The 26,393-nt window shown below is 40.1% G+C and overlaps 2 protein-coding genes across 24 annotated transcripts in view; both read left to right on the plus strand.

Moving 5' to 3' along the window:
- NFYA (nuclear transcription factor Y subunit alpha) overlaps positions 1–24,152 on the plus strand; it is a 31,802-nt gene extending 7,650 nt beyond the window's left edge. For 2 of the 13 annotated variants that reach the window (XM_045866844.3, XM_045866843.3), the window contains exons 2-10: positions 237–369; positions 1,944–2,030; positions 4,822–4,968; positions 13,761–13,892; positions 14,085–14,190; positions 15,824–15,990; positions 17,089–17,262; positions 18,316–18,417; positions 21,400–24,152. In XM_045866844.3, coding sequence (XP_045722800.1) covers positions 295–369; positions 1,944–2,030; positions 4,822–4,968; positions 13,761–13,892; positions 14,085–14,190; positions 15,824–15,990; positions 17,089–17,262; positions 18,316–18,417; positions 21,400–21,453 — 1,044 coding nt within the window. In that variant the 5' untranslated portion in view covers positions 237–294 and the 3' untranslated portion in view covers positions 21,454–24,152. Of the gene's footprint in view, positions 1–221; positions 370–1,943; positions 2,031–4,821; positions 4,969–13,760; positions 13,893–14,084; positions 14,191–15,823; positions 15,991–17,088; positions 17,263–18,315; positions 18,418–21,399 lie in introns of all 13 variants that reach the window. The other 11 variants (XM_064597584.1, XM_045866842.3, XM_054505838.2 and 8 more) reach the window with 10 other exon arrangements.
- Positions 24,153–25,745: 1,593 nt separating this feature from the next.
- LOC123837721 (adenylate cyclase type 10-like) overlaps positions 25,746–26,393 on the plus strand; it is a 60,955-nt gene continuing 60,307 nt past the window's right edge. For all 11 annotated transcript variants that reach the window (XR_010413621.1, XR_010413620.1, XR_010413619.1 and 8 more), the window contains exon 1: positions 25,746–25,931. Coding sequence is in view for 8 of the 11 variants with exons in the window: in XM_045866858.3 (XP_045722814.1) it covers positions 25,775–25,931 (157 nt within the window). In the remaining 3 variants the exon portion in view is untranslated. The remainder of the gene's footprint in view (positions 25,932–26,393) is intronic.

The following is a 26,393-nucleotide window of genomic DNA, read 5'->3' on the forward strand; positions in this document are numbered from 1 at the left end:
CACTAAAAGCACTTTCAAGACATGTGAAATGGCATTATGGTATTGTTGGCATGAGCGTGCCTTGTAATCCTGGTTACAAATGATGTCAAAAACGAACATTTCCTATTCTCTTACCCGGTTTACTTGCGAATAAAGCACAGCAATAAGTTAATCAATGTTAATCATCTGGCGAGGCTTTTATTAACAATCTCATTTAGTTTCTTTCCCAACCTTTCTAATAGGAGTGCATTTCGCAGTCTTCTAGGATCTCCTGAGTGAAACTCACTGTGGACAGGATTCTAACTTGGAGGGATCATGGAGCAGTATACAGCAAACAGCAATAGTTCGACAGAGCAGATTGTTGTGCAGGCTGGACAGATTCAGCAGCAGGTATGGAAGTAAAACTGCTTTAAACAGCACAGCAATGGAGCCCGGATTGGCACCACTCAGTGGGGAATTATTTAGAGGTCCCAGATCTTATGAATAATAGGTCTGGTGACTCGTGCCGAAGTGCTTTTTGAAGATTGGATTTGTTGCGATTTCTCTCATGTTCCATGTGTTCAGAGCTCTGTATTCAGTCCATGACCACATAGAATTTGCTTTTCTTGGGAGCCTGGTTTAATACTGAATTGCCCATTTCATTTTGCTAAAAGTCAAAACCTAGTCTGTTCTCAGATGGAAATTTGGAGTTTTTGTTTTTTTCTGGATTCAGTTTTGTAGTTCCTCTTTTCCATTAAGCTAGCTTTGTGATCTTTTAAGTCTGTGGCCTTAATGGATAAACCAAGATAGTCAGCATCCAAGAAATCCACTGTTCTTTGATTTGATACGTTACGGTGCTTATTCTGAAAAGCTGTAGTTCAGCATGAGGTTAATACTTAGCCACTCTTATTATGAATAAGCACATACAAGAAAGGAATCCCGTGTTGATTTATTCCTTAATAAGATAGATTGCTTTCTTAGATTTATACAGAGATTACATTTTCTGATGCTCTATACCTAGCTTTTTATTTTAGTAAAAGTTTACTTGTGTTTCTCCCTAGAAGAAAAGACATTTATTATGCATTGATTTGACCTTAGGCCAAGATTGGGGCATGTTTTGTTTCCAAAAGGGAACTTAGAGAATACAGAAAAGTAGATGGTAGGGAATACAAAGGCTATTTTGATGGTAAGTTGTTCCTATCTAATGATCAAAGGAAGGGGCACCTCTTGATTAAAAGAAATTAATTATTTAAACTCCTTCACTGGCTTTTTCTTCTACCCAGCTGCTGTGTCTCTGGCAGCTTCCTTCAACTGCCTCCTTAGGAAAGGGGATTCCACAAAGGGCCCTCTATTCACACCACCACCTTGATGGATGAAGTCTTGTTTGGTCAGAACTTACCATTAGAGGATATAAACATTAGGTTAAATCACTGAAAACATTGCTTCTAAGGTAATCCAATTGAGTAGAAGTAATCTTAGTTTTGGGCCTTGAGAGCAGTGACCAGCCTGAAGATGATTTTGGTTCACAGTGATTGCTTCATTCTTCCTACCTGGTGATTACATTTAAGTCTCAGAAATTCTTCATTGTAGCTTCAAAGCTGTAAAAACCTGATAACTTTTTTGTTGTGAACTCATTTGAGGAAATAAAAAGCATTAAGATAACCCTAACCAGAAGGATCAAATGCTTATTTGGGGGAAGGATTACATTAAAAAAATTTGTGTTCATTATGACAACTATTGTTTTTGAGTCATGGAAATGTGTTTTGAGTTTCACTCTGGGGACCAAGGGGTAATATCTTTAATCCTGCTACCTGCAACAAAATAGCTTCAGTATAGGGAGTCTGTATAGTTTGAGAGTCCTCTGTTGGATGGGACTGTTAAAAGAAGACTCCCTCCCTCTCCCACAAGAGGTAAGGTGATCTCATGTCTTGAACTCTACATTTCCTTCCTGACACATTTCAAGCTCTTCCTGTTCCTGTTCTCAGCAGCAGGGTGGTGTCACTGCTGTCCAGTTGCAGACTGAGGCCCAGGTGGCATCCGCCTCAGGCCAGCAAGTCCAGACCCTCCAGGTAGTGGTGCCCTCTCTGATTCTCTGTAAGCACTGCATGAACTTCTCCTGTCCTCATGTCTGGTGCTATTTGTGGTAGGATCTCAAGGAGGAATGGCAAAGTCAATTGCATGTTTTTGATGCTGTTAACTTGTCTTTGAGGCTTGTAAGATTCCAGTCTCCTCATGTTTCATGCCTAGTCATGTAGTGACCCCAGTATCAGTTTTCTGAAAATTGAATTTTGGCAATTGTGTTTCTTTGGGAAGGAAATGGTGCAAGTGACAGGAAGAAATTCTTACAAGTGGCATTAGAATCTATTTAGAGCTGAAGCTCTGTAATCAGAATGCACGGTAAAATTCCGTGGATTTGTATTTATAATAGTGGAATAAAAAATAACTAGGGTTAGATTATGCTTTATTTTTATCAAAAGAGCAACTTGGCTGCAAAATAATCCTTGTACTTGGCAAGGTTTATCTAATCAGTGAATCTTGTTAATCTCTTAACTGCTGCCTTTTCACTACCTTTCCTAAGGAAACCATGAGCTGTTTTATTACTAGATTTGCAAAGATTACCCTACACCTCTTCGCCAGACAAAGGTGAAATATGCTTTCTATAAGTCTTAGGTATTACAGCCACTATAAGAATTCTTACTTAACTAGAGCAGTTCCCTAACTTTTTATATGGCCAAGCTAAATATCCTTAGTTGGGGTTATATTTTGGCCAGTTCCTATGTAAAAATGAGAGTAGAAGCCTAAGTCTTTTCTGTCTGCAGGTTACTTTGATTAAAATTACTCTATTTTTGAGAAATTGGCAAAATTTGAGTGCCCTGCCTTTTTCCTTTATTGAATGGAAATGATTCAAAGTAGGACCTAGAATCTAGAACTGACGTCTCATTTCAGTGCTGCTAAGCATCCGGCAGTTACCTGCCCCTCATCGTAATCATTTCACCCTAACCTTTCAACCCCATCCCGACACCTCCCGCCTGTAATGTCTGATGGTGATACACTGTCAGTTCTGAACATAAATTAGGCTGAAAAAAGCTGAGCTTGTAGGTACTCCTAAATATGTTCAAATCGTAGAGTTCAGCAGCTTGTTCTTCATGTTTTTCATGCTTGCTTCATCTTATTGATACATAAAACAGTATTGTCATTAACCACTTGTGGAATGGGAATGTAACATGCTCTTAACCGTATGGCTTCTTGTCTGATGCATGTGTCCTTGTAATCATTCATGTGTTGTAAATGCAGTGGGCTCCTTGGAGTCTCAGATGGTTTATCATGTACACATTTAACGTGTCAGTGAGGGGAGAAGTTCAAGATGATGGGTAGCCAGAAACTTATGAACAGTTGGGCCTTAAAACTTGTTTCTTACTTATGTAGATTTTAGTTAAAAGAGATGGGAACACTTTATACGGAAATGATGAAAGCATTTTCTCTAGAGGTCTCATTATTTTGGAGAATTTTTAATACTTCTTTCAGTTACTCATTTAATAAATATTCAGAATCCTTCTAATGGAGTACATGCAAACATTGGTGTAGCAAAGGGAATTTAATTTGATAAGGAAAGGAGAAGGCATGAGAGAATCAGATTATAAAGTCCTTTAAAAAGTAAAGTGGAATTTCTCAACGAACAGTTTATAAAACTTGGGAATTAAATATTCCTGAGGATTCTGATGCATTTGGTGGTGGTGGTGGTGGTGGTGAAGAAGAGGGGGTCTTACTATCTAATCTATTCATCTAGGGAACATTGATCTTTTAACCAATTACTGTTATTCGAACACACTTTTCAAGGGCATTAAGCATGAATATTTTAGTCCTATGAATATTCTTGTGTTCTGCTACAAATAATTTCTCAAGGGCAGAATCTAAATGAAATTTTGGACTTGCAGCTATTCTTTTGAACATTCCATTTCATTTCTAACGTGGCTTGTTTTTCCGGCTTCCAGAATGCATTCAGTTAGCTAGGTATTTTTATATTGGGATTCAAGATGTTAATAGAGCACGTATAGTGCCCTGGCTTCTAAAGTAGTCCATTTACTCATAGGAGCTGGAAAATTGGGAGTTTTTTGATACACTTGAGTGTATAATTCCCATATTTATCACTGTTTCTGTTAAAACTAAAACAACTATGTAGATATTCAGGGTCCAGTATGAGGAATTCACCACAGAGCTTGAAAACTGACCAGAAGATATTTCTAGGCCTTCCCTAGTGGGCTCTTGAAACAACCACAGGACTAGAATTCCCAGAGTGAGGTAGAGGGTAAAAGTTGTGTATTTCATTTACGCTTGAGAGACTATGGGGAGAAAGGGTCTTCTGCATAAGCTTCCAGAGCTGCTTGCTACCCAGCCTCCTGGAGTCATTGCTGGGTAGTTTGATTTATTCCTTCCAGGTTATTTAGAATTTGCACTCAACCACCATCACCACCATCAGCCCTCCCTCTCATTGCCTCCTCTCCAGCCTTCACTAGAAACTATTCCTGAATATTAGTCTCAAAAGGCACATAGTCTGGATGTTTTGATTGAGTGCTTCTCGTAGATTTAGCCTGTATTTGATGACAAATGCCTTATATCTGTTGAGACTTCCTAAAGACCCTGGATATACTTCATTATATGTGACCTTAAAGTATTCAACTTGGTGTTTGGTCAAAGATAGAGTGTTTTTGAAGAAGATAACTTGAAGACAGGGACTTGAGACTTCTTTTCTTAGTGTCTCTTCTACCTTTTCCCCCCTCTACCAAGGCAGCAGAATAGTTCCAGTGATTATCTTTTGGTAAAAACCATTTTACGTTATTTCATTGTTATTTTATTTCCTTCTAGGTCCAGGGGCAACCATTAATGGTACAGGTCAGTGGAGGCCAATTAATCACATCAACTGGTCAGCCCATCATGGTTCAAGCTGTCCCTGGTGGACAAGGTCAAACCATCATGCAAGTACCTGTGTCTGGGACTCAGGGTTTGCAGCAGGTGAGCGATGCAAAAAATGTTTAGGCAGAATATCAGAATAGAGGTCTTAAAGAAGAGCTTGTTAGAAACTGTACGACTATTGATCTGGCATTTAACTGTTTGCCACCCTACATTCACAAAATTAGTCGATTTTCTACTTTTGTACTATCAGTGATAGAAACAGAATTGTACAGAAATTGGACATCTCTGGTAAGGACTAAGATACTAGGTATGATCTTGAATCAGTATATAAAGAATACAAAAAGATGAGAGTCTAGTTTAATAGAAAATTTATTGGTTTGATCTTTGTTGGAACTTCTGGCAGCTGAGGGAATTTACAGTGTGCTTTGGAAATTAACTGTTCTTGGTCAGGAATGTTACCCTTTCATTTCCTGCTAAGTGATTTATAATTTGAATTATCTAACAAGTGATGAAAAAAAAAAATACTTCAGTCCAAACCCATCACACACACCTAAAGCTATACTGAGAGCAAAATGTGTAACCCTTAAATACTTTTATTTTATTTTATTTTAAGATTTTATTTTATTTGACAGACAGCACAAGCAGGGGGAGCGGCAGGGAGAGGGAGAAGCAGACTCCCCTGCTGAGCAGAGAGCCCGACATGGGGCTCGATCCCAGGACCCTGGGATCATGACCTGAGCTGAAGGCAGACACCTAACTGACTGAGCCACCCAGGAGCCCCAATACTTTTATTCTAAAAGAACGGAAAAGTGAATGTATTTCCCTTACGAAGTTAGGAAAAGGAAGAACAAAATGAACAAAAAAGTAGGTTAAAATTAATGAAGTAGAAAACTAACAAAAATGTAGAAGGGTAAATAAAAGCTGATTCTGTAAACAAACCAATAAAGTACTTAGGTAAATCCACTGGAAAGATGGATTCAGAAACAGAAAACAAAGGTAAAGCAAGACATGCAGCTCAGTGGCATCAGATTTTTAAAAACTAGAGGGAATTTTTTTTTTTTTTTTAAAGATTTTATTTATTTATTTGAGAGAGAGAGAACACATGAGAGGGGATAGGGTGAGAGGACGAAGCAGACTCCCTGCCGAGCAGGGAGCCCGATGCGGGACTCGATCCCGGGACTCCAGGATCATGACCTGAGCCGAAGGCAGACGCTTAACCAACTGAGCCACCCAGGCGCCCCAAAACTAGAGGGAATTTTTATCGAGTTGGTAAAAATTAAAAAGAGTTTATATCCAATGCTAGAATGCGTGTAGAGAAAAGGAAACATTATTATTGGTAATTTCAAATTCTGAAGGCATCTCACTATTAAATACAAAAACATAAACCTTTGCTCTTTCTGCCCCACTTCTGAGAATCTGTTGTGTAAGAAGAAAAGCATCCATGTACAGGGAGAGATGTACAAAGACATTTATTGCAGCATTTTACTAGGAAAAAAATTGTAACCTGACTGTCCATTCCATCAAGAAATGGTTGAATACATCATACTCCATATGTTTATATATGGAGCATTTTGTCCTTGTTAAAAAAGGATGAACTGTTTTCTGGGGAGGATAATCAATATTGAAGTATTTTTAGTGAAAAATAATTTGCAGAGAAATATATACTATGTGATTTCTGTAATGGATAGCCAAACACTCATGGGTATATATGTTTATGAGCACAGAGGCGGGGCAAGGGAGAACTATTAACTTTTTGTTCTATCTATATTTTGTTTTAACAATTAAAATGATCACAGTGATTTAGTTATTCTGGAGGAATTTAATAGAAGTTGGAAAAACCAGCCATGATCACACTACTTGATAAATCTAAATTAATTTTTATATAAGCCCTTGTAATTTTATGTACAATTTTTTTGCAAAATGTATTCTGGGATTTTTTGTTTGCTTTATTTTTGGTTTTTTGCTTTAATAGGTAAGGTTACTATAAATGTATTTGTGATTACTTTATTTTCCAGTTGAATTCTTAGAGTAATTTCTTTGGAGTGGAGGGATTGCTTGAGCAAAGAAGGGTAAGATCATTTTTAAGGCCGTTGGCATATTTTTGCCAAGATAGAGTTGTAGTTAGGATTAAAAATAGTCTCCACATTGCTCCATGCATAAATGCATGGGGCTTTAAATATATTTTGTGTGTGTGTTTGCTGCAGTGTCGTACTGCTATTCATTTCTGTCCTTTTCATTGCCTCGTCTCCAGCCCCCCTGCCACGCCTTCCGCTCCACCATTGACTAGAAATGGTGTGCTATAACACTAGGAACAGTGTACTGTGAATGCAGTGACCTGACTTTCATTCCCAGGTCTGCCGTTAAACAAGATTTCTGATCCTGGCCAAGTCATTTGATTGTCAGTGTTCTCATCCAGAAATGCAGTTTATATCAGGTGATGTTTAGGGTTCATTCCAGCTCTAAATTCTATGATTTTATGGGGACTTTTCAGCCTTTAAGAGACTTTGAAAGGGTTATTTATTTCATTCCCTTCCCTCCAAGTAGGACTGTGACTAATCAAACCATCCTGGAGAAACTCTTTTCTGTTAATGTGTATAAAGCTTTAAGTACGATTCTACGGCCCCTTTTAAAATGCTTAAGGTTTCAATCCCTTTTTATTAGAGGTTGCTTCTCATTAGTGTTGAATAACCATTTCTTTTTGAAGAGTACTTCTTAACCTTTTTTTGGATTGCATGCTCTATTTTAGAATTCCACTGAAACCTATATCCCCTTAGAAAAGGTACAGATGTTCAGATACATGCTAAATTTGTGTATAATTTTAGATTAAGATCACTGGCTTAATAAGGACAGTAGAACCAAAGTAGAGAGTGAAGAAATAAATGCAAGAATATTGGAAGTTGATGTATAATAAAAATAGTATAAAATACCAGTGAAGAAGTGGTTTAAGAATGGCATAGAAAAAGAAAACACGATATCTATCTCATTACTATGTACTTGGTAGATTTACAGTCTAAATGTAAAAAAGCATATTTGGAAACTTTTAGATTTTATTTACAAGAGAATTTTCTTTACGTCGTGGAGTAGAGAAGGATTTTTTAAAGATACAAAAACCAAATTGATTTGACTACTTCAAAATAAAAACGTATATACATCAAAATATAAATAAAAGACAAGGTGCAGATATGCAGAAGATATTTTTTAACACACATAATTTGGTTTGTATCCAAAATACATAAAGAACATTTATGTATTGATACGAAAATAACAATCCAGTAGGGAAATGGGCAAAAAATATGAATAGATGGAAAAGGAAATCCAAATGACTAAAAGCAGGTATCCCTTGCTGTTTGAAGCTCAGTTAGGAAATAGATTCAGATAACTAAATAAATTTGTTTACTAATTTATCTATTTGCCACTACTTTCTAAGTGCCAACTCTGAGCTAAGTATTTAGAAAAAGTAGTTAAGAAGACCTAGGTAGAGGATTCTGGGAAGATGGTGGAACAGGACATACCAGGAATCTCTCTCCCCACCTACGTAATAGTCACACTGGCAGAATCTGTCTGGCATAAACTATTTTGGAACTCTCAAGTCTTTTTGAAAACTTTTTACTTACAGGGGGAGGCATAGACTTATAGTGAAGATAATTTCAGTAAGTTTGAGCTCTTAGCATAATAGCAGCTACTCAGCAGCCTAACAGGTAGCTGCACACAGGTTTTGACGCAGCCTCTGGGCAGCTTATAGGTGCCAAGGTGAGCAAAATAGACCCCATCCTCTAAAATCAGGGATCACTGATTGCTGCCTCTGATCAGAGGTGCAGATGAAGGAGGAGGCAGCCTGTGTCATCACACCTTCCCCCACTGTTGTAAGTCCCTCTCCTCCAGCTGAAGTGGCTGACCCCTAGGGAATTTTTAAAAAGTCAGCACCCTTCCCTGCCCCCTTCATTTTCTCTTTTCCCCCTTTTGAGAGCCTAACTTTAGACTCTAGGACATTCAAAAGAAGCTGAATATTTGGGAAAATTAGAAAAGGACTGCACATACTTGGGGACAGGCACAGGCTCAGAAAAGACCTGAAAAAGCCTTCAGTTTATTAAAGGCTGATTTTTTGGCACAGAGACCGCCTACAACAATCAAAACAATAACAGCAAATCCCAGGGAAGGGAAAGAATCTGATGTCTACAGTTAGTACATTAGTTGACTTAATACACAGTTTCCAACAAAAGTCATAAGGCATACAAAGAAACAGGAAAGTATTGCCCATTCAGAGGAAAAAAATTAATCTATGAACTGTCCTTTAAAAAAATAGATTTACTGTAAGACAAGCATTTTAAGAATAACTGCCCCAAAGATGCTCAAAGAACTACAAGAAGATGTTGAAAAAGTCAGGGAAGCAATGTATGAACAAAATGGAAATACCAATAAAGAGATAGAAAACCTGAAAAGAAATTGTGGCACTGATAAGTACGATAATGGAAATGAAATATTCACTAGAAAGATTCAAGGCAAATTTGAATAGATAGAAGAAAGAACCCACGAACTTGAAGATATAAGGCAATGGAAATGATTGGATCTGAGGAACAGAAAGAGAAAACATTGGAAAAAAGTGAACAGAGCCTATGGGAACTATGAGTCTATCAGGTGTGCCAACAGGTGCATTGTGGGAGTCTCAGAAGAAGAGAGAGAGAGAAGCGCATAGAGAATATTTGAAGACATAATGGCTGAAAATTCCCCAGATTTGTTGAGAGACATAAGATGAACTCGGAGACCCACAGCAAGACACCTAATTATCAAGCTTTTGGAAGCCACAAATAGAGAATCTTGAAAGCAGCAAGAGAGAAGTGACTTGTCACCTACACGGGATCCTCAAGACTTTTAGCAGATTTCTCATCAGAAACTTTGGAGGCCAGAAGGCAGTGACTGATACATTCAGAGTGCCGGGACACCTGGGTGGCTCAGTCTGTTAAGCATCCAGCTCTTGATCTCAGGGTTGTGAGTTGAAGCCACACTGGGCTCCACGCTGGGTGTGGAACCTACTTTAAAAAAAATAAAAAAAAAATCAGTCAGTCAGTGGGGCACCTGGGTGGATTAGTCCATTAAGTGTCTGCCTTCAGCTCAGGTCATGATCATGATCAGTCTCCCTGCTCAGCAGGGAATCTGCTTTTCCCTCCCCCTGGTTGTGCTGTCTCCTCTCCTGCATACTCCCTCTCTCTCTCTTAATAAATAAAATCTTTTTTAAAAATCAGTCAAAAAAACAGTAGAACAACCAGACGGAAGATAAGTAAGACAATAGAGTACTTAACACAATAGACCCAACTAGATAAGACAGACTTACACAGAACCCTCCACCCAACAGCAACAGCATACACACTCTTCTCAAGTACACATGGGAGCTTTCCAGACAGATCATATATCTGGTCACAAATTAAGTCTCAGACTGCATACAAAGTATCTTCTCTGACCACAGTGGGATGAAGTTAGAAATCAACAGAAATAAAAGTGGAAAATTCACAAATCTGTGGAAATTAAACAGTACACTTTTTTCTTCTTTTTTTCTTTTTTTCTTTTTAAGATTTTATTTATTTATTTGAGAGAGAATGAGAGACAGAGAGTATGAGAGGGAGGAGGGTCAGAGGGAGAAGCAGACTCCCTACCGAGCAGGGAGCCCGATGTGGGACTCGATCCTGGGACTCCAGGATCATGACCTGAGCCGAAGGCAGTCACTTAACCAACCTGAGCCACCCAGGCGCCCTAAACAGTACACTCTTAAGTAATCAATGGATCAAAGGAGAAATTACATGAGAAATTAGAAAATACTTCAAGACAAATGAAAACAAAGACCCACCATACATGAACATGGCAGAAGCAGTGTTGAGGGGGAAATTGATGACTATAAATGCTTATGTTAAAAACAAGAAAGATTGACAACCCACAACCTAACCTTACAACTTACAGAATTAGAAAAAGATTGAATTAAACCCAAAGCTGGCCAAAAGAAAGAAAGAATAAGGACTAGAGCAGAAATAAATGAAATAGTAGAAAAACAATAGAGAAAATAAATGAAAACGAAAGTCGGTTCTTTGAAAATAATAAAATTGACAGATCTTGAGCTAGATAGACTAAAAAAAGTCAAATAACCAAAATCAGAAATGAAAGTAGGGATGTCACTACCAACTCCAGAGAAATGAAAAGATCATAAAGTATTATGAGCAACTAAATGCAACAGACTGAATTACCTAAAAGAGTAAACAAATTCCTAGAAAGAAAACCTACTCTACCAAGACTCAGTTACAAAGAAATAGAAAATCCTAATAGACCTACAATAAGTAAAAGGTGAAAGATGTATGTGATCTGAAGAGAAACCAGAATACAGAGCTTATAATTAGTAAGGAGCTTGAATCCATAATCAAAAATCACCCAACAAATAAAAGCACTAATGGCTTCACTGGTATATTTTACCAAAAACTTGGAGAACTAATACCAATCCTCAAACTTTTCCCAAAAATTGGGAGAGGAAAGAGTACCTCCTAATTCATTCTGTGAGGCCAGCATTATTCTGATACCAAGACCAAACAAAGACATTACAAGAAAAATTACAGACTAATATGCGTTATGAACATTGATGCAAGAATCCCCCCAAAATACTAGCAAACCCAAATCCAGAGCATATTAAAAATTACACACTATGAACAAGTGGGACTTATTCCTAGAGTTCAAGGATGCTTCCACATTGAAAAATTAATGTAATACAGTACAGTAACGAAATGAAGGGAGAAAAACTCCACTCCGTTGAAATAACACCCAGATCAAAAATGTTTGGTGATGGAATGAATGAAAGAACTAATGAGATGGGAGATGAAGGGGATGTGGGGGAAACATTTGTGCTGTACCCTTGACTATTGTTCAGGTGTGAACTTGTATATAAAATACTGGAAGTTTTGAGCTGTGGGGCCTTCCTAAATGCATTCTCTTTTGTTCTTAAAAACGTGTACAGTAGGTGTTACATGAAAACAGGATGCTATACACCCAGCAGTTAAACTGTTAACTAGTTTTTTAAATAATAAAAAGCTTATAAGAAATATTTTTCAAATTTGTCACATTTACAATGACACTCCTAATAAATTAGCCATAGCCGTTAAAGAGAGAAATATAAGAAAATAGATTTGGATAGCACAGGTTCCCTCTCTGTCCAAAATTGTTGCCTGAGGTTTAGCTATCCAAAGCCAGGAATAAAATTGAAAATGCAAATTAAATCAACAAGAGACCAGCAAACATTAATGATAGTACTGAGCATTAGTGAAGATGTTGGAAAATAGACATAGGGAATAGAATCTGACACATTGTTCAGTGTCTCTTGACACACTTGTGGCCTGTAGTCAAAGTGAGGTTCAACAGGGGGAAGAATCCACTTTAAAGCTCAACTTCACGTGGTTCTGGGTGGGCATCTTGCCTTGTGGGCATCTCTGTAGGGTAGCACATGACACGACAGCTATCTTGATACCCTCAGAGCAAGTAAGGGAGAGTGAGAAAATGCCAGCAAGATGGAAGTTGATCTTTTTGTAACCTAATCTCAAAAGTGATGCCCCAATACTTTGGCCAGATTGTTTGTTAGAAGTGAGTCACTAGGTCCAGCACACTCATGGGGAAGATTACATAAAAGGAGTGATTACCAGAAAGCAGCTAGAAACCATTTTAGAGGCTGCATTACAACACACCCATCTCCTTAAACACAGGAATTCTACTTAAGAAACTTAAAACATTTGCACAAGAATACGTGTTCATTAATTTTTGTGTGTGTAAAATTTGTTTGTAAAAATAAAATTGTTAGAGAAAAACCCAAATATTAAGGGGAATGGATGAATAATAAGTTACAGTATAATTACTTAATGTGATACTTAATACCAGTTAAAATGAGTGAACTAGTTCTGGGGCGCTCAGCTGGCTCAGTCGGAAGATGGGTCATTCAGCTAGCTCAGTTGGAAGAGCATGTGATTCTTGATCTCAGGGTCATGAGTTCAAGCCCCCACATTGGGTATAGAGATTACAAATAAATAAATACTTTAAAAATGATGAAATAAATACTTTAAAACTGGCTAAATTTTGAAAACAATGACAATAAGAGCAAATTGCAAAAAGATACAGTATGTAACTATTAATGTGAAACTTACAAACTAAAACCTATCCATAGGTTTTTATGGATAGACGTATAAAATGCTCTGTAAGGATGATCACATTTTAATACAGTAAATAATTTTTAGAGGGGAAGGGAATGTTAAGCAAATATGGCAGAACGTTAATTTGTTAAATCTGAGTGGCGACTGCATAGGTTTCTAATATAATAGTCTCACCTTTTCTGTATGTTTAAAGCTTTTATATATATATAGGATAGCATTTTTTTAAACATTTTATTGTAGAAAACATTAAATAGACAAAAACAGAGAATGGTATGATGAATCCCTACCACCCAGCTTTAACATTTATCAAATTATAATCAGTCTTCTAGTTGCACCTGTATTCCCTTACTCTTTCAAGGATTACTTTGAATATATATAATATTCTTTTATCTCTAAAAAGTACTTCAGGATATGTTTTTAAATGAATATACTTTAAAAATATATATAACATGCCAGCCTGGTTATATATCATCTTTTTTAAAACTGACTTTGATTCCTTAAAATCATCCTGTATCTAGACAGCAGCCAAAATTCCCCCCATTGTTTCATGAATGGAAAACAACTTATGTCTAATTTATAATAGAGAGCAGAACAAGACTCTGTCTTTTTTTCCTCTTCAGAGCCTTTCTTGCTTTCTGGGGGAACTTGGGTACCTAACACTCCAGGACCAAAAGAGACCAGTGCCAGCGGGGTACTAACGTTTCTCTGTGTTCTCTTGCACAGATACAGTTGGTCCCACCTGGACAGATTCAGATCCAGGGTGGGCAGGCTGTGCAGGTACAGGGCCAGCAGGGCCAGACCCAGCAGATCATCATCCAGCAGCCCCAGACGGCAGTCACTGCTGGCCAGACCCAGGTAATTCCCATGATCTCTGTCAACCCAAGAGCACAACTGATTGGGAAGGGTCAGACAGCTGAGCCAGATACCTCACTGGTAGTAGAAATGGGGGAGAAAACCATCAAAATATTGTATTTTCTTTCTTAAAAAGAAGGCATCCTTTGTGGTAGCTTTGGAATGTATTAAATTGTCACGATTTCTGTCCTTCAGACCCAGCAGCAGATTGCTGTCCAGGGACAGCAAGTGGCACAGACTGCCGAAGGGCAGACTATTGTCTATCAGCCAGTGAACGCAGACGGCACCATTCTACAGCAAGGTAAGTGTGCCTGTGTGTTTCTGTGGGACTTTGGCAGGGGGCATCTTTTTTATCCTTTGAGCAAATGACTGCTCCACAAATTTTGTGACCTCCTCACAACATATATATTTTTTTTTTACAGAGAGGGAGAGGGCGAAGCGGGCTCCCTGGCTAGCAGGGAGCCCACAGAACATACTTTTGAACAACAAAAATTTTTTCTAAATCTCCTTTGGTTGTTGTTTTCTCGTCATTCATATGTGACCAGCATTGGTAACATTTGTAGGCATTGCTGCAGTGGTGGTTAAAAGACTGGCCCTAGGGATTATAGAAGTTTTTGAGCCTTTCTAGCGGGGGAAAAAAAATGTTTCTACATAGAAGACTGGAAGTACAGTTTCGTTATTGGTAATGGAAGAAACCAATCAGAAGTCAAGTTGGCATTTAGTATTGCTGCTACTTGCAGGTTTTTTTTTTCTGGTCTACTTTATTATTAGTTTTTGCTCAAAAGACTTATTATATGCCCACTATGTATGCAGCACTTCACTAAGAAAGAAATTTTCTCAGAGAACCTTTAATCTATTAAGGGAGACATGTATGTGACCGAATAAATGCAGTGCAGAGCCTTTATAGAGGTGTGTCCTAGCAATAGATAATGCATAAATACAGGAGCGATGAAATCTTGTTGGACTTGGGAGGAGAATGGACTTCAGAGAAGAGGAGATGGCTCAAACTGAACTTGAGAGCTTTTGGAAGTATCTGTCAGATAATTGAATCTGGAAAAGACATCTGAGTCCATGAGCAAAAATTTGACTTGTGATGGGGCACCTGGGTGGCTCAGTCGGTTAAGCATCCTTGATTTCAGCTTAGGTCATGATCACAAGGTTGTGAAATCGAACCCCAAGTTGGGCTCCATGCTAGGCATGGAGCCTGCTTAGGATTCTCTCTTTCCCTCTCCCTCTGCCTGCCCCCACTCACACGCATGCATGCTCTTCCTCCCCCGCGCCCCCCCCCCAAAAAAAAGTTGGACTTTTGATTAAAATTTAGCAGTACACAAGCTCCAGTGAGTGCAGGTAAGTGTGCTCTCCTGTGACTCAGGAGAAGGCCTGAACTGGATTGAGCCCAGGCCAGAGCTCAATCAGAAAATGGTGAACAAATCTGTGAGTGGTGCTGGTGATAGTTTGGGGGCATGGAGTGTTTGGTTTAATTTTAAGTTTTAGTTCTAGAACAGGTTGGGTCATTGTCAGTTTAGGATAAACAAATTATAAATGTATAAAGTCTCTGTCCTAAACAGATTATTCGCATATACAAGAACAGTAGTATAACTGAAGTCAGACTGACCTCTAGAAGAGGAGGCCTCCAAACTTTCTCACCAGCCAGTGAAAGCTATTCCTGGAATACCCAGGGAGGTGGAGGTATCCACTTCAAGGATAATTTTATCAGAACTGGAACCCAGACAGTGAACAGACTATCAAAGGCAGTGATTACTGGGCTTACATGCAGCAAACGGGGCAGAGAGTAGAAGAGTGCTTCTCCCTTTGTGCTGTTTACTATGTTTTTCCAGAGGAGATAAGCGTGTGCCAGATAGAAGAGGGACTAACTGTGTTCCCTTCTTTCTGTGTACCTGTTTTTGTTTGTTTTATGTTTTATTTTCTTAAAGTTACAGTCCCTGTTTCAGGCATGATCACCATCCCAGCAGCCAGTTTGGCAGGAGCACAGATTGTTCAGACAGGAGCCAACACCAACACAACCAGCAGTGGGCAAGGGACTGTCACTGTGACACTACCAGTGGCAGGCAATGTGGTCAATTCAGGAGGGATGGTCATGGTAAGAAAACGGATTTTCTATCATTTGTCTTTCCATATATCTCTTTGTCATTGAAAATTTGTTTGGACTTGCAGTTTGCTATCTTATCTCATAAAGCTTGTTGATAACGCTGGCCCCTTGGGATTGAATTGATCCTTAAGGCATTTACAGAGATCTACTTTTACAAGAAACACTATAATGCATTATAATTCATTCTGAGCACCTATTATTGTGCTGGTGACCATTCTAGGTGCTAGAGATAGAACAGAGGATAAATAGGTAGAAATAACCGCTTTTGAGTAATCTTATTCAGAATTCAAATAATGAAGGCATAGACTACTAATCTTTGGGAAGTGGGCAATATATTGCCCATAGAGAGTGAAATAAGAAGTAAGCTCAAAATCAGATTGTAATCAATAAAGAAACCAAAACGTGTATGCTATGAGTACATTGGGAAGATAGGGAAGGAGAGATGAGTAGTGGTGTAAGTGGAGGGTAAGTCTTCCTGTCCAAAATGGATGGCAGTACATAATACCTAAAATGGGTAAATTAAGAACAAGTAGTAGAAGCCTGCACACAGAGGTGGAGGAAACTACCAGAAGAAACAACACATCCATTCAAAGTTGTTATAGTTGGGAAGGGAATGGGGCATGGGAACCTGTTACTGGTTTTCTCATATACTTAGTACAGTGTTTTTAGTTTTAGTGTGTTTAGAAAAATTAAGTTTGAATTATTTAGCAAGTTAAGTAGCTTATTAAATTATGTAACTGTAGGCATTTGGGTCAACCTACCTTTGTCCTATTTCATGGTCTATGATTACTGTTCCTGACCATTAGATGGCAGCAGATTTTTCTAGAAATGGAGCCATAGGTGGATAACAATTTGGACATGGTTGTATCATCTGTCATTGTAGCTCCTGGGTTCCCTATGACAATCCTCCGGAATTTTGGTTTAAAATGCATGGGTGTAAATGTTCTCCAGGAATCCCGTTTAACTACGTGCTCTATAAAAGCTACTCTTTGTAGCATTTAGAAAAAATAATTTAACAGGGACCGAGAAGTTTCCTGTGTCCATACTACGTGCCACTATTTAATAAGCTGTGGTTTTTTCTTCATGTAGATGGTGCCTGGTGCTGGCTCTGTACCTGCTATCCAAAGAATCCCTCTCCCTGGGGCAGAGATGCTCGAAGAAGAGCCTCTCTATGTGAATGCCAAACAGTACCACCGTATATTAAAGAGGAGGCAAGCCCGGGCTAAACTAGAGGCAGAAGGAAAAATTCCAAAGGAAAGAAGGGTGTGTATAACATTGAAAGAAGGAGGAGAAAGGGCAGGGTTCTACTTTTTTTTTTTTTTTTAAAGATTTTATTTATTTATTTGAGAGAGAGAATGAGATAGAGAGAGAGAGCATGAGAGGGGGGAGGGTCAGAGGGAGAAGCAGACTCCCCGCTGAGCAGGGAGCCCGATGCGGGACTGGATCCCGGGACTCCAGGATCATGACCTGAGCCGAAGGCAGTCGCTTAACCAACTGAGCCACCCAGGCGCCCCATGGGTTCTACTTTTGAAATTACCTTTTATATGGTTTGTTTCCTTGAGCACCTTCCAAACAATTGAAAGTAAATAGCTGTTATCTTTATAAAAGTTAACATTTATTATTGTTCTGTGTGACCGCAACTACCATAACAAAACAGTAACGGGGGCTTAAAAAGAAATTTATTTTTTTTCTTGCATAAGAGAAGTCCAGAGAGAAATTGTCCTAGGCTGGTAGCCCATTTCCACAGCCAGTCCTCATGATGCTCTCTCCTCTGGTCTCACTATTCTGATAACCTTAGTGTGCTAGTCATAGTCCAGGATGACTGCTTGGGCTCCGGCCTAGGTACAAGGGGAACAAGAAAGGCACTCTTTCTCAAGGAAACTTTCAAGAAGCTCTGTACATCTCATTAGCCAAAACTTAATTACGTGGCCTCACTTAAACCTGCAAACAAGGCAGGGAAATGCAGGGGTTTTGTTGTTTTTTTTTTTACTGAGCAGTCATTTGCTCAACTAAAATTTGGTCTGTTATTGAAGTGAAGGAGAGCATGTATATGGGTTGGGGGGGGTTAGATAGTGATCGTTGCTACACCTTTGGGGAATCCTTTTTATTTATTATTCATTTAGCGTTCACATCTTTATGATAGTTCATACACGGTCAGCTGCTGCCCAATGTTTCCTCCAAAGCTTTCTCCATAATTCAAGGTCATAATTGCCCCTGGTGCCTCTGATGAAAGCTCTCCTGAACTTCAGAGAGTAGAATTTATGAATGAGATAACTGTGCTGGTTCCAACTAGTACCTTTATTTCTCTGGTTTCAGAAATACCTGCATGAGTCTCGGCACCGTCATGCCATGGCTCGGAAACGGGGTGAAGGTGGGCGGTTTTTCTCTCCAAAGGAAAAGGATAGTCCCCATATGCAGGTAAGTAGACGATACATTTCATTCTTCTCTTTTTGCCATGTATTTTCTTGGGAAGAGCATTCAGAGTCCTTTGTTATGTTCACACCAGAGACTAACTACATTCTCTAAGTTGAATGCAATGTTGTATCTCTTAGATTCCTTTTTGCCTTAAAGCACTAAACGTGTTCAATCCATTGGCCCTTTTCCTCCTCATCTTTGCCAGTTACTACTATTAATTCCTTCTTATAATTCTCCTTTTTCTTGATTTTAAAAGAAAAAGTTTTATTGTCTCTTAGTGTAATAGCACGATCATCAGCAGCTAACACTTAACTGCTATGTGCCAGCCATTACATTAAGCATTTTTGTAAGCGCTTTGTTTTCATTGAATCTTTAGAGCATCCTCAAGCCCCATGAGGTAAGAATACTTATTTCCATTTTACAGTTAAATTTGAGGTTTAGAGAGGTTAAGTAGTTTGCCCAAGGTAAAATACTTAATAAAATGGTACACCTGAAATTCAAAGCCAGTGTAATTCCAGAACTTATTTGTAGCTGCTGTACATCACTCGTTCTTACATCTGATTCCATCTGATTGTACTTATCAGCATTTCTGAGTCAGTATATCCAAAACAGAGCTCTTGATTTGTATTTTATTTTTTATCCCTAAACCAGTCGCTCATCTCAGTAAGTGACCTGTCCATCCACCCAGTTGCTAAAGCTTAAATTGTCCAATTCTTGAAAAAGTCCTCTTGGCTTTACCTTTAAAATAATAATCTGAATCAGTTAACATTTTTTCCCTTCCAGCTGCCATTAGCCTGAAGAAGTCCTCTTTTTTTGCTTCAGTTCATGTAACAGCTGTCTACTGGTGTCCTTCCATTCTTGTGCCCCTCTAGTCCATTCTTCACATCTTCAAGTGGTCTTCTTAAAATGGATGTCATCTCACATCACTGTCCTGCTTAAACCCCTTCCATTCCTGCCATTTTCCCACTTGCACTTAGACTAAAATCCAGAGTGCTTACCATGGCCAAAAAGGCACGTGTGTGATTGAGCTCCTGCCTACCTCTGGCGTCATTTCCTCCTGTTCTTGGTCTTTATGCTCTTGCTGTACTATTCATTGATCTGTCTCCTGCCATAGGACCTTTGTCGTGAAAATAGCTAATCTGTAAAGGTTTTCACTCCCATCTTCTTGCCTCTTAGGTCTTGGTTTAAATCTGAGGCTGAAGTCAGAGTAGGTCTCTTCCACCTCATTATTTTTTCACATCTTCCTTTTCTTTTGAGCATCATTAATAATTGACTTGTTTTATTTGTGTAATTGTGCAGTCGACGTCTCCTTCACTAGAGAGTAGAGGATTGTTTTGTTCTCCATTGTATTGATTGGACTTAGCATAATGCCCAGTCCAGAACAAGCACTTGGTAAATGTTTGTTGAATTCATGGATTCCTTCCATTTCCTGCTGTTTCATTCTGTGTGACCATTACATCCCACCTGCACTACTGCCAAATCGGTCATTATAAGGTAGTGCTTTTTTAATCATGCTGGACCCCTGCTCAAGGATGTATGCTGGTTTTCATTTCTTACTGCATCAGATTCCAAACTGTTTTTATATGACATCTAAGCAGCTTGGCTTCCTCATGCCTTTCAGTGTCAGACTAGGAATCCTCAGTATTTCCACACAGGAGCACAAACTCCTCTTTCAATGCTATTAATTCCTACCTGTAGTCTGGGAGCCCTTCCTTTCTCATTAATTCATGCAGCGTGTGGATATAGAGTGCCATCTATGGGCATTGTGCCAGGAACTCTCCTAATTCTGTGTGCTAGCAATAGGACCTTGGTCAAGTTACTTAGGCTCCTTTGGCCTGAGTTCCTCCACCTGTAAAGTAGGCTGCTGTTGATACTTCATAGGGCCATTGTGGGAATTTCATGCAGTAAGCCATATTCGCCACCTACTTAGCACGTTATCTAGTGCATGGTGAGGGCTCTGTAAATGCTGGTTATTATTCTTACTCATTGTTCAAGACCCCGCCGCAGTCCTGCCACCTCCAGAAGTCTTTTAGCTTTTTCTCAGATCACATCAGTTGAAGCTTCAGAGCCTTGGTGTGGAGGAACTGAAGGCAGTTATTGTGGAGTGTTGCAAAAAGCTTCTTAGGACTGATCCTTGTCCTTTTTTTCTTTTTTTTTTTTTTAAAGATTTTATTTATTTATTTGACAGAGACACAGCGAGAGAGGGAACACAAGCAGGGGGAGTGGGAGAGGGAGAAGCAGGCTTCCCGCTGAGCAGGGAGCCCGATGCGGGGCTCGATCCCAGGACCCTGGGATCATGACCTGAGCCGAAGGCAGACGCTTAACGACTGAGCCACCCAGGCGCCCCATGGACTGATCCTTGTCTTAACACTGCAGATTTTAAGTGAGGGGGGGCATGCAGAATTTAGTGGAAAGAAATGGGAAATAGTTAAGAAATAGTGAAATGGGAGCCAAGAGATTTGGGCATTAGTTCTTGCTGAGCTGCTGACTAACTTTCTCACTCCAGTCCAGGCAAATCACTTTATCCATCCAGACTTTGCATTTATCTTCAAAATGAGCGCATTAAAATAAATGTCAGTGTCTTTTCCAGCCCTGCTAAGTGCTTAGTATTTAAATATGATGATCAGAAAGTCATGGCACAAAAAATACAATATGACGTGGTTCTCTTGGCCACCTAAAGACCCTTAAATTTGGAAGGTAAAGCACAACACAGGTTCTCTTAGGAGAGAGATACATTGTCAACTCTGGAGTGCTTGGAAGTGGAATGCCAGGCCAGACTTAACACTCCTTTTACACAAATGTTTGTTATCTCTTCTTTCCTTATGGAGCTGCATTTTAATCCATGTAGGTAGACTTAGGTACATTCTGGGACTTTGGTTTACTTAGCAAAATTGTATGTATTACCCTTGATGATGAGAAATGAGAGCCTTGAGTTCCTTGTTACTTTTGCAAAGGATTTTAATCACTATTATGCTTTGTCTTTAGGATCCAAACCAAGCAGATGAAGAAGCAATGACACAGATCATCCGAGTGTCCTAACCCCAGGCCATGTGATGGAGCAGATCAAGGTCATGTTCCTCACCACTGTTTCCCACTGTTCCAGGAAATTGATCACTTCTTCCAATGGGACACTGACGATTACTTGCTGCCCTTTTCTACAGGACAAACCACTTAGTTTTTAATAAGTGGCTCAGTATTATAATTGCAGCGATGTCTGGCAAATTGAAGTCATAAGCCTTTGTCTCGCCCTTTCAGGCAGGACCTATTTCAGACTGTTGATGACATTGACATTTCATGGATTAGGATGATGCAAGGGACCTGTGCACATAAGTGCACACACAGCACTTATGTTGGTTTCTGAAGCCAGCCAGCCATCTTAGCTAGGGAGAACAACCTTCTCAACCAAGACTGAAATCAGGGAAGCTGACGCCCACTCCTTCCCATGGAATCTAAGCAGCATCCATCCTCTGATGGGGGATCTCCGGCTGACTCACTGGACACTTTGTATTCAGAGGTGGCTTCCAGGCAAGGAAGTTCCATCTTATAACATGGAAACAATAAATTCTCTGAGATACATTCATCTAATCTGTGGTAATAATAGGAATCTCTGTCTACCCAGATGATAGGTTGGTATTTTTGGACTCCAGCCAAGAAAAGCTAACTAGGGATAGAATGACAAAAGACTCAAGCACTAAAACTATAAATTGCTGAATCTCTCTTTTTTAAAAGCTTTGGCAAGTTGTGGTTTGTCTGCTGACAAATCATCTGGACCATAGTTTTTGCTTCTGCTACTTGTAAGACAATTTAGAGGGTATTGGACCTTGAAACTGCCTTTCCTAGGTAGGGAGAACAAAACCATACAACAACTTTGTGTGCTGAAGTGCTGAGGACATTTGTAGTAACTCCTAAACAGCCAAATTAGAATTTTTTTTTTTTTTTTTTTTAATAGGCTCCACACCCAGCATGGAGTACAATGTGGGGCTTGAATTCACATCCCTGAGATCAAGACCTGAGCTGAGGTCGAGAGTTGGATGCTCAACTGATTGAGTCACCCAGGTGCCCCTAGAGATTTTCAGTCATAGGCTTTGTGACAGCATTTGGGGAAGAGAAGGGTTCACACGTGTTGCAGTCTAGCAGAAGAGAGAGTAGTATATATACCCATGTGTTGTCATATAGCATGATTCTCCAGTGGATGGATGCCTGGGATGGATCATTAAGGTGAAAAGAATTTACATTTATACTATAACTTTTTAACAAGCATGGAAAGGGAGAAGTCTGAGAACTGCTCTTTGACAATTTCTGTCTGGAAAGCATTGTTCAATCACACTCTCCTGGATATATTCCAGCTTACCTGCTCGAGTTTAAGGTGAATATTGGCTTCACTCCTGCAGCACTTTGTTTGGTGCTGGCCCCAGAGAGCGAACATTCTCTTTCTTCCCCTGGCAGCTGATTCTTTGGTGCCAGTTTCCATGTTTCTCCTTTTCTACATAGGCCTTGTATAGCAGAAAGGTTTTTACATTACATCCACATTCTGGGGATAAGCTGCCAACTGGTAATGGTGATGCTGGCAGAGTCAAGAATGGGGCCACATTTCCCAGAATGGACTGTGCCTCAGTAATCTGTTTCTTTGCTAGATGTTGAACCTGGGGTAAACTAAGATGATATTTCAGAAAAGAGTTGCTGCCTTCTCTAGAAACAAGGAAGACTTAATTCTTTTGAAGATCATTTGGGTTTGATTTAAATACCAAGAGTAAGAATTGATGCTTTCTTTGATGGTTTCACTCAAATTGTATTAAGAGGAAAAGAAAGTAAATCCTCTGAAGAAAACATCACAAAGAGAAATAATTGTAATGGTGGAAATAGAGGTTCAGAACTATGCAAAGAAAGCAGGAAGTAAAGTATCTCTCTAGTCCTTGGTATCTGTAGTCACCTCTCCTGGCTTCCAGATGTCAGGAGAGGCCAAACCCTCTGGTAGGCTCACTAGAAACTTCTGGCTCTTAAGTTTGACACATTGATTTTATTCAGTAAGCCCCAAGATTTTCAGATGATAGTTCACTAAAAACAATGAGGAATTTCTATCCCTTGGTTTGTTTAGGAGTCTTTAAGATTCAGAGCTCAGAAAGAAAGTCCTCCAATCTAAGCCAACAGCAGTTCAAAAATGCTATTTATTTGTGTCTGTAAGTTTGTACATAGTAACAACCTCACATTGTTGCAGAATTTTTTTTCCATGAGTTTGAGTTGTTTTTTTTGAAAGAAATGCTTCAGTTGTCATTTTGTCACTGCATTTCAGATAGCTCATGGCCCTTTTATTGTGGCCATTTTAGCACATCATAATAACCCACAAAGTGGGGGGTTGAGGTTTGGATTTTTTTTGTTACTGGTTCTTTTATTTGTCCTTGTGACTGTAGTGATGACTTCATAGATGCAGAGTGAATGGATGAGTGAATAATTGGTTTAATGCATAGTTATTTCACTTCTTGAGTGCTCTTTTTGGCAAGATAATTGTAAATGTATATATTTTAATTGCACTGGTACATTGAACATGTCAGTGTCTATACCACTGGACCAACAGAGCTTTTTCTGGCTATTGGGTGCCTGATAATAATGTCTTGATTTTCCTTTGGGACTCAACAGTATAGGTTTTTCTCCCAGCAGTAGGGGGAGTACAGATGATCGATCATTGATGTCATTGCAATTGTTATTTTTTAAAATAAATTTGTAAAAATACTAAAAAGTGATTTGAATTTTCACATTCCTTGGGTTCTAGGTTGTGTTTATAATGTTGCCATTATGATCTTTGTAGACATGGGAGCTCTGTAGACAGTGTCAAACTTGTAGTGTCCAGGCCTCTTAGTTGCATGTCTCCCCTTACTCTCCTTTTCTTCCCTTTTTGCCTTCCATCCTGCTGAAGAGGTAATCTCTGCCACCCGTGCAGATTGTATATTTCATCTTACTACTGGAAGTGTTAACCAAAATTTGATGAAGTATTCCACAAGCAAAATAAGCCTTTTAGTTATTGATGTGGAGAACAAAGGTAAAAGAAATACAGGGAAAAAAATTAAATTTCCTTACAACTTAACAGCCCACTGACCAGTACTTGAGACAGGCAGAGTGGCCTTCCTCTAGGAACTCAACTGCCTAGATGTTAATACTTTGCTGTGGCAAAAGGCAACCTGTTTGACATTAGCCCGACCTCCAGGATCCTGTAAGTTTCCTTTAACATATTAAATTCATTTGGAAGCTTCCTTTATCTCTACTCCCCAAGATATATGTTGGCAATCATCCTCCAAGCATATGGCCCCACTGATACACATCTAAAGGGTTTCATGACTAAGATTTTAGTAGAGGGTAATAAATGGCCCCTTGGGGCCTGGAAACCTTGTTTCCAAATTCCTTAGAGACTTACACAATCCCTAACCACCTCCCAACTTGAAAGGATACAATGAACCACTGCTCACAATCCAGTGCAGCTCTTTCTGCCCAAGGTCCTGTCCCTGTGCTTTAATAAAACCACCTGCTTTGCACGGAAGACGCCTCAAGAATTCTTTCTTGGCTGTTCTCCCAAACCCCAACATTTTCACATCAGTTATCACTGAAACAGCATTGACTGGGTATTGTAGAACTAAAGATAGTGAAGCTGTAATTTTAAGATTTTATTTCTGCAGAAAAACACGATGCTTTCCTGCTTGTTAAAAATCCACAACACACTCCTCCTATTAATAATGGGAATTCTCCAAAAATGTGAGCCAACTGACAGGCAACCTCAGGCATTTACCACACAGGGAACCAGGAGCTGGAGCTAGAGCAAAGCAACGTCCGGAGCACACTCAGGAGACACCCTATAGACCTGTCCTGGCAGGTAAGAGAAACAGAAGAAATTCTCTAATTAAGGCACTGACCATTAAATAGCGTCAGCCTAAGGTTGGTAAAAAACCATACTGAGGTTGCTTTAGTCAGATGCTAATGGAACATTGCCCTTAGAAATTCAGAGGTGAGCCCCCATTCCACTCTGGTGATAGAAGACCCCTCTATTGACACTATCTGAAATAGTCTGTCTTATTGAAGGAACATTTTCACGGATAAAGATTTTTAAGCGTCTTCTTGACTCTTGAACATGCTAGCCGCGCCCCCCCCCCCCAAACCTGCTGCCGCTCGCCTCCCAGAGGCCAGAGCAAGGGCGCAGGGGGCGGGAGGCAGGTGGGGCGGGGCGGGGCCCGCGGCCACCCTGGATTGGCAGCTCCCCGAGGAGGCCCACACTGATTGGTTGGTGGGAGGGACCCGCCAAGGCTGTCGTTGCGGATTGGCTGCTACCCGGAGGACCCTCGTTTCCGGTAGCTTGGGGGGGCAACCCCGCGCCGCCATGGCGATCGGCGAGCGGTTGGCGGCGCCGCCCCTGTGGCCCGTAGAGGCCCGGTTGGCGGCGCTGCTTCCCGACCTGCTGGTGTTCAGGAAGCCCCGGCGATCGCAACCCGAGCTCGCCACGGCCCAGGGCGTCCTCCTTGGCGTCCACGTGACGGGTGAGCCGAGGCGCGTCGCTCTCCCGCCCTGCCCGAGGGGCGGCCGTTGGGCCTGGCTCCGAGAGCCGCGGCGGTTACAGGCCTGGCCCCCGGGCGAGCAAAGGCGCGGCTTAACTGCTCGCCGCCGCCGCCTCGGGAAACCTGGTTCGGAGCTGGAGGACTCCTTCCGGAATGGTCTGGCGTAGCCCTAGAGTTCACTTCAGAAATGAAAGGAGACTCGGAAACGGAAAAGGACTTTCGCGGGACCACTCAGCAGGCTTTGAACCTAAGTTTGCTCCCAATACGCATACCGCTTCAGCCCGTTTTTTTCGCTCCATAAATTCCTTCTTTGGGTCCCTAAGCGTGTGCCCGCCACTGCGCTAGGAATTAGAGACCCAGCAGCTACTTCGAGAGTCGCTTACTCAACAAATATTTGTGGAGTCTGTGTCATGGATCTGAAGATGAGTGTCTGAAGGTGCCTGA

Source organism: Mirounga angustirostris, unplaced genomic scaffold, assembly GCF_029215605.1.
Source record: "Mirounga angustirostris isolate CCGP_5_RB_7025 unplaced genomic scaffold, mMirAng1.0.hap1 SCAF_8, whole genome shotgun sequence".
Classification (NCBI taxonomy): domain Eukaryota; kingdom Metazoa; phylum Chordata; class Mammalia; order Carnivora; family Phocidae; genus Mirounga; species Mirounga angustirostris.